The sequence below is a fragment of the Leuresthes tenuis genome, unplaced genomic scaffold (assembly GCF_036924035.1).
Source record: "Leuresthes tenuis unplaced genomic scaffold, fLeuTen1.0.hap1 SCAF_19, whole genome shotgun sequence".
Lineage (NCBI taxonomy): Eukaryota > Metazoa > Chordata > Actinopteri > Atheriniformes > Atherinopsidae > Leuresthes > Leuresthes tenuis.
The window spans coordinates 16,881,779-16,890,523 of NW_027325373.1; the positions used below are offsets into that span (position 1 = coordinate 16,881,779).

At 39.5% G+C, this 8,745-nt stretch overlaps 2 protein-coding genes across 2 annotated transcripts in view; one reads left to right on the forward strand and one right to left on the reverse strand.

The window, feature by feature from the left end:
* Positions 1–8,745, forward strand: part of usp20 (ubiquitin specific peptidase 20) — a 100,335-nt gene that overhangs the window by 21,361 nt on the left and 70,229 nt on the right. The window lies entirely within an intron of this gene.
* dolpp1 (dolichyldiphosphatase 1) lies at positions 794–6,403 on the reverse strand. Its single transcript, XM_072371995.1, has 8 exons — positions 6,295–6,403; positions 5,540–5,640; positions 5,323–5,407; positions 3,288–3,387; positions 2,984–3,082; positions 1,529–1,657; positions 1,305–1,394; positions 794–914 (listed from the first exon to the last, which is right to left on the reverse strand). Exons 1-8 carry the CDS (start codon positions 6,368–6,370, stop codon positions 878–880), a joined length of 717 nt encoding a protein of 238 aa, XP_072228096.1. The 5' UTR covers positions 6,371–6,403; the 3' UTR covers positions 794–877.

Genomic DNA, 8,745 nt, shown 5'->3' on the forward strand with positions numbered 1-8,745 from the left:
AGTTCCAACAATGAAAAATAAGCCAAACCTACTGCTGTGATTCGGCTTCATAACCCTCAGACATGGATATGAAAGAGAAACCATCCTGATAAGTAATAGTACAGAAGAGACATTAAATTTACACTGCTTGCAGATCAGCTTTGGAGTCTAATATATTAGGACTGACAGTCAAAGACACAGAGCAAAGACTGATGAAGGAAAAAAAGGGGAGAATCTTAACATTAAACTAGTGTTAGTCTTTTTTTTTTCTTTTTTTTTGTTTTACTTGTAAATTTCACAAAGTGCAAATTTTCATGTATATTACATCATGACCAATTTTAGAAATTGCTCATTTTCTATTATATAACAATGAAAAATGCTTAATTCCACATATTGCCAACAAAGCCATAACCACCCATTCTCACCAGCTATCCATCAGAGTATTTAAAAAAGGAAAAAAAAAAAGAATCACTAAATACATGCTGTAATGACGCCCGCCAATTAGTTTGAAACTTGACCAAAGCCTCCGTTCTGGCTCTTTGAATCTCTTCCAGTAAACGGCTACTGTCAGCGTGCGTTAATAGTTCAAATATATATATTAATCTATCATTAAATAGTATGCCTCTTGCACAGTCTTGCATGCATTGAAGAGCATTTTGGGCAAGCTGTACAAGAAGGAAAGGCGTGTGGACGGACTTGCTCAGGCTGTGGGCTCCGGGCCAGGTCCAGGCACTCTTTCACCACCTGTAAACCGTTTTTGCCCTACACTCCTTGCAACCACGTCGGTCCAAAAGATGGTTCTCCAGTGTGTTTGTTTGCGTTTGTGGATGAGAATGAGCAGTGAGTGTGTGCTGTGTGTGTGGTCCTAAACTCAGCTTCACAAAAGAACTGTGCGTCATCACTGGAGTTTTGTTCCAAGCTTTCGTTGTCTGTTCCTAGAAGAAGAAAAACAGACAAAAATATGGTGAATCACACAAGAAACACAACAGTCAAACTTCAACTTTGAGAGGAGTGGATTTGCTAACAAAGGACATCCACGTGAACATTGTGGTTTGAAACACAACACTAATCAAATTCACAAGTTATTTTGAGAGTGCTGATGTTTAAAAAATAAAATCAAGTCAAAAAAGGAAGCTAATGCATTTCATCAAGTTAAGCATCTTAGAAAGGCCCTTCATTTATACGCCAATAAGAAACAAACCACTGTCCCTTCCCTAGAAACTCAGTTTAAACTGAAGCCCTGAATCCAGCTTCACAGTAAAGGTTCGTTATTATGCAAAGGTGACCCTTTAAATGTGCCTTTGGTGAATGCACCAGCATCTTACCTTGCCTCTGATCTGGTCACTGTATACTCAAACCATAAGATGTTGGGAATCAGGCTTGTGTCTCGCACCAGGAAGTACTCTGATATCGGCCTATTAAGAGTAAAAAGCAAAATGGAAAGAACAGAACATGAAAGACGACATAATGGATGACTTTTATCAACTTGTTCCGGCTGAGGATGAGTGGTGACACCAGAAGGAAGCAGTAAAATCAGAGAGCTACTTACCATGCTGCTATTTTGGGGAATAACGGTGTCAGCACCTCTTGTGTGAAAAAGAACCAGATTATAGCAATCGTGCTGCCTGCCACTCCACCATAGAAAACCTGGCCCCAGGTGTGATACAACAGATACACCCTGAGAACGAAAGAAAGACAGCAAATATTCAGTGTGATACTGAACTAAGTGCATGAACCTACTACAGCAGCAAACTGCTGAAAGTGTTCTTCACAACTCTATTTTTAAACTCTAATCACATGATTTACTCTCCGTTTATCCCTCAAACAAAGCATTCAGACTAAAATAAGTGTTCAAGAAAAGATCAGACAGAGAGATGGTGCTAAGAATAAACATAAAGGCTCAGAAAAAAGAAAAAAAGATCAAATTCCTGAAGATTTCCTGCAATTTGGATGCAAATGCACTCTACCCTCAAACGAGTTTCAGATTGAAGCACATAATTAAATTAAATTTAGCCATTTCAAAATGGCGTAAAAAAAAAAAAAAAAAATTCCAAAAAATCTTGGTGTGCAAAATATAAAACTAGCAGCACTGCCCGTGTCACATGAAATTATTCTTCAATTTAACGTCATGCTCCTTGAAGGGCAATTTCTGTGCAGATAGTCCACGTGGTCTCTAATTTTGGGGCTGCACATGAACATCTGCAGAGTCCTGGCGCCTCTGGGGGAGATGATGAGATTTATGTCACAGTGACCCATGTGGAACTGAGCAGACGTGTAAACCAGGATCTGGTGCTTTTGCCTTTCCAACACCAACAGAGGAACAGCTTTCCAGTAGGAGTAGCTAACAGGCTGCATGGTGCGTGTCTCATACTTTTTAAACTTTATAGCTCCTCACGAGAAACATGAAGAAAAAACAAGTGTCATATTAACAAGGCTACACCTGCCATGTTACGTTCATATTAAATGAGCAGTTGTGGGAAATCTAAGCACTGTGTCAGACTTGGTGAAGACGATATCACGTGTCCCCCCCCCCCAATTACAGGACAGGTCAGGACATCTTTAGTGTCCTTCAAGTTCACCTGAGTCTCTCCTTCAGACTCTTATAAAGTCATGTTCATTTTCTGAGCCTCCGTTACGAAACAGTAGACAATACTTACAATAGGCATGATAGAAAATAACAGTTTTAAAGTATTCCCTCCCTTCATCACACTATGTTTGAATGAGCCCAATTTCATGTACTTGAAAAAAAACATCTTTTATAAACGTTCTCTAAAAGGAAAGGATCCTTTCCTTGTGGGGATGTGAGTTGGTATGCTTTAGTCTGTTAAACCACTACCAAATCAATGACTTTTTGGTGTTTCAATGACCCAACAAAATGGTTTTCAGCCCTCAAAATAAACGTCAGTAAAGTCAATGCAACAAAACCCAGACACGGTTGATATCATCCTGTTTGCTGACGATTACCATCAACAAGCTGAATAAAATGAGGGGATCAGTTGCTTACCTGCTGTAGGACACCGACAAGGCCATGCCCAACAGGATAATGGACAGTATGTGTCTCCACAGCAGGTCCACACATCGAGCATTGTTCGTTTGATGCATTCTGAAAGAGATCAGCAGAGCTCACAAAACAGCATCGACCTCGTGTAAAAGTGTAAGTGACAACGATAAATAGAACTCACATAATCGCTAACAACTTCTCCAGCTCGATGCACAATTGTTACCAAGTTGTTGTACTTCTAACAGTTTCACAGCTATAGCTTTCTACCCTTAAGCCCCTCCCAAACAACAAGAAAAAGCAAGCTCACCTTAAATAAAGGAAAAGAAAGAAGTAAACAACAAAGAACCAGGTAAGCTGGGAGTGGTTGGAGGGCATCCCATATTCTGTGTGCAGGGTTGTGTGAACTCCTGCAGAAAGACAACACAATCTCGTAAACAATCGTACAAAATATGGAGTTCATTTAAAGTTATCTGTACAAAAATTCAGAACTGCTTTGGGAAGGTAATCACCACAGTTCATAACGAAGGTCCTTCATAACTAATTACTTCCCATAACCATTGGTCCCTGACAAAGAGATCTGAGGAACATTTGTATATTCATTTGAATCTGAATTACTGTGAAACCACTGGTATCCGCATTGTTGTTTAGTGACATGCAACGAAAGCAAACCTAAACTGGTAAAAGCGGACTGAAAGTATCCCACAATGCACTGCAAAACACAGTGTAAAGTTGCAGCAGCACCAAAACCTGTCCGATATGTGCAAGTATTTTTCAGGTTAAATTTCAGAGCCATTTTCAACTTTGTTTGTTCCTTAGCAACATAAATTAATGTTGTTTTCTTTCCACCACAAAAGAATATTCTTGAATAAAACAACAGCTTTGGTGTTTGTCCACCCTTGTAACAGGCATGAATTTTTTTCTAAATGTAACAATTAATGTGAGCAGGCAAAGCTCAAAGAATTTTGTATTTATCCATCTCAGGAAAAAAAGCAGAAATGCATCCAGTGTATTGGTGTATCAAATCGTGTGACAGCAGTTATTTGCAGCTAAGACAAAATGACTGGAGTAATCTGTGATAGTATTCCTCCCTTAGGAAGACAGTAGTAGTAGTCAGTGAACAGGCAAAAGGTTTTGGACAAAGCATTGTTCTCTCAGACACTTCAAAGGCGTTGATGGTTTTCTTCTGATTGACAGCTCTTGAAAAGTCCCCTCTGTTGGGGCTTTTATACCATTAATAAATCAAGGTCATCTGAGAGCTGAGAACGCCACTCACTTTCCTACGATTCTGGGGCCCACTTTTATTCAGATGATTGTTCTGATCATTCATGTCGGGCTGGGTGGTTAACAGCCTATTCATTTGTGGCGTGACAAACTCAAAATGTAGATTTATGTCTGCTTTACTCAGACTCTAAATTCTAACATCTGTGGAGCTTGAGCCAACAAAAAAAATAAAAGCAAATAAATGAAAATTCGATTTGCAAAAATTTCTTATTTTGTTAGTTTTATTAATATAAATAGAATAGAATACAAAATACTTGATTCATCCATAAAGGCATGCATGTTAATCTAGCTATTACATCTACACATCATTCAAGCCATTCCCACACTTGAAGTAAAGCCTTGATAGTTTCCAGACATCACCCCACAGGAGTTGTATATGCTAATGCAAATGTCTGCAACAGACATCTTTACATGAGTAAGTGACTCTCTGGAGAGTTCACGAGGGCAACTGAATGCTGCTTTAATTTTTTTTGTCTGCTTATCTGTATGTGGCTTCTGACTCCTTCACTGATATGATCAAAAACATGCAGCACCGATAGCAATGCATGCATTGCTATCCATCCATTCCTCCTCAAGATGCTGTACACAAGTCACTAAGTGCCCGTCGCATACGGTTTCCTGCACATCCTGCCTCCTGCTGGCTCTACTCAAGCACAACTACAAAGCATCTGTGGCAATACACTGACAGTCTCATACTGACAAGTACATATATTAGAAAGCAACAGTACACATGTCTAAATGTAATTCTAAAGACATTTTGTACGAATGTGTGTAAAAATGCTTTGTGTTCGACTAGTGTGCCCATTGTAGGTAACGTTTTATCTTTAGTGACAGAGCAACACTATTGAAACCGCTGACTTATTTTGATTATATTGCAATGTGAGTTGCAGTGTGCAAAAATACCAGGTTCTCCAAAAATACAAACTGCTGAGACACAAATAAATTAAGAGAGTTGCAGTGGTTTTGTTCTGTCTCATTGAGGTCAGAAGACACGGTCTATCGAGGTGTTCTTATAAGGTTGCCCAACCCTTCAAGAGTCAAAAGTTTGTTCTTTCACTCACCTGCACAAGGGCGCGGCTCTCTGAGAATGTGCTTCAGCAGCCAGTTCACTCCTTCGTTCAGGAGGAGTCCACCAAAGAAGGAAATCTTTCATTGAAAAAGAACAAGCCAACACATGAGCTCATATGCTTCTGCTGTGCCTCTTGTACATGAGACAATTACCACTTTCACAAATAAAATAAAAAACAAAACGAGCACAAGAGCAAGAGCAAGACTCACCGTGTGAAGCTCCCGTTTAAACACTATGAGTGTGACAAAACCCACAAAAATGGCGATGGGTAGGAGACTGATGTAGGCCAGCACATGTCCCGTCAGATCACCTGAAACAGGGACGCAGTATTGGTGTTGCTGATGTTAAGACATACAAAGTCACACTTAGCCCTGGTGGTAGCGTCCCCGGATGGTTTACATTTTTAAGTCTGAGAGTAAAGGTAGGGAACAGGACAGAAAAGCTAAATCATCGTCACATCAACACAAACTATACGATCTTTAATATTCAGACAACTCAGTGATATGTGGTTCAGGCAAGTTAGACTTATCAGTATCAGGCCAGGGAGCTATACAGTGCGTTAGCTGGGTACAATGCTACACGTAGAAAAAAAACGAATTACTTCCAGCACAGCTATAAATTATATTTTTCGTTCCATAATGTTTAAATGTTGTCAAATGTTTGTTTTTTTACAGGACATAGCATATTCGTTAGTTCCTGTGAGCAAACACCAAAGTCAATAATAAGACACCTAGCAGGCTAGCTAGCCTTCATTGTGAACATTCTTACAAACTGCGCATGCGGCGGCGTCTCACAATATTGCAATGCACGCGGAGCTCGGGGTTTACCAGCAGCTCAAAATTTGGCAGACGCCGATGACCGTGTCCATTCAGTAGCAACAAAATATACACACTGCTTGAAAACTACAAAGCGGCGGGCGGTTATCAGACTTCAGTAGATAGAGAACAAAGTTGAGTTTACATACCCTCGGGGAACTCTACGTGTATCACTGATATGGCCCGCCATTGAGGTGGTGCCGAGCACTGCTCTTCCAACGCCATCTTACCCGGACACAACCGGGACAGCGTCGGTGGAACGCCCCAGATACGTGTCCAACCAATGATAAACAGAGCTGCGTGTTCAAACGGGCCCCCGGCAGCCGAGGAGCCGTCCAATCCCAGCCGATATCTGCAGAGGAGCTATTTAGCCCATAGAGAAGAATTATTGAATGAAGATAAAAACGCAAAAGTCCACCAGTCTGCATTAAAGCAGCAAACTGCTCTCATTCAAAAAAAGTATAATAATAAAATAAATACTGTTTTGGTAAAAATGTTATGTACTTGTCATTATCAATATAGTTTGATTATCATAGGCCCAGATTACCAAATTGCCACATCGACCATTAACTATTCTAGATCAAATAACATTTACACTAACAATTTAATAGCCACCGGCACAGTTTACCCTCAAAATAAAGTAGGTATCTAAATAAGCTGCAGTGAGTGATGGAAACATGTTGCTGTATGACACCATTATAAACCAAATCCTCTAAATTTGACAAAACCACAGCACCTAACTGCAACTAGACAAAATTGACATTATAACCTTTAAAGTATCCTGAGTGTACCTCACCTGTGCAGCAAATGACACACTTACACTGCACACGGCGTCTTTTTATGCGGGGAAAACATAAAAAGCTGTCTTCCAGAGACAAAGATTCCATGTTTGATACAGCAAGTTAATCTGTTTTCTTTTAGGCCACATCTTAACAAATATACAGTATTAACCAGTAGATACAATAAATTAATCTGAAGGTTGCACAGATAGAGAGATACAGTAGATACAGACATACTGATGTGAATACAGCTCGGTGAAACAGGACACGCAAAGTAAACTCCAAAAACAAGCTACAAACTTGGTTGTCTTATGCATTTCTGTGTGTAAAACAAGTCCTTCAAACTACAAATTTATATGAGCAAAATCATTTTTAAAAATTCCAGTCATATTAACAGTGGGAGAATGGAGAAGATAGCTGTGTAACATTTATAGAATTGTGTGTACAGCCTTCAAATTGTAGCCGGTTAATCATGAGTGGACGAAAAATGTTGAGACTATCTGATGGTACAGGAACAGTGTGAACACGAAATGATACACATGAGCCAGAGTTGCACTGCCTCCCTCAACTCTGACTGTGACTGAAATCCTATGTGAACATTTTCCAAGAAAAGTGTGACAAAATGATTCTTTTCGAGGACTTGAAGTAAGAATTACAGCTTAAAACTAAAGTTTTGGCAGAGAGGTAATGTTAAGAATCAGGTTTTGCCTCGCTACTTTTTGAGAGTAGTTACATTAATCTGAACTGGGAGAACCATTTTTGCTCTTCTTACTGAAACATCTAACAACTGGGATGAGAAAAGAGTATTTCTAAGCACGTTCAGCTAAATAAATCACAGTCGCAGTTGTGCTCCCTCCACAGGCCTAAAATCAAATGTCCACAGAGCTTTTCCTCTTGTGAGTCGGCCCATTTCACACGTAATTGACCTAAATGAAGTTTGAACCGATGTAAGCTGTCAAAGACACGGGCGAGTGTGATATTGATCATATCAGTTTGGCATCTTTGCAAGCTGATTAATGCGTAACACAAACCAAGTTGATAGAAATGTCACTACGACCCATTTACCACTTTACCCCAGCTGACCTAAATAAGATCAGCTCAAGAAAAGGTGTCGACTTTGCCAACTCATATTCACGGATGTAGTGATGAACTGTGTTTGCTGGCAAAGTTTTTCAGAAGTTATTCTAAGCCCATGAAGTGATTTTCACTGCCTCAAAGCTTGAATATCACATCCATTGAATGATGGATTTCAACCTTTCCCCTTGCCTAATCTTTCATTTTATTCTATTATGTATAATAGATATCATTTTCATACTCTACACTTCTGTGAGTAGAAAAGTTATTCTTAAACTAACTAGTTCCTCAGACAGAACGGTAAACCTCTCACCGTCTTCAACCACCAATGCTCCAAACCTCCAGTTATGTTACTGGCCAATTTCAAATCAATCTTATCAACTGTGAGACATTTCACCAAATGTTTTTTTTTTTTTTTTTTATTGGCAGGCTGCTCTTACTGCTCTTGCCTTTGTGAAATGCCAGAGAGAGAGAGTGTCCAATCAATGGGAATGTAAATGTAGGGACAGGAGCACATTTTAGTGTGATAAGTAGAACTGTATCATAAAAACCTTTTGGAAAAGATTATAGCGTCAGATGGCTTCTTCGGACTTGGGTTCTGGAAGTGGTACAGATGTGATAAAAAAAAAAAAAAAGTTTGGACCACAATAATGTGAAGACAAACTCCTGGTTTTCTTGGAGAAGAGGCAAAGTTTAAATGTAGAATGAAATCTTATCTGGAATGTAGAGCCAGAGGGGTAATGATCA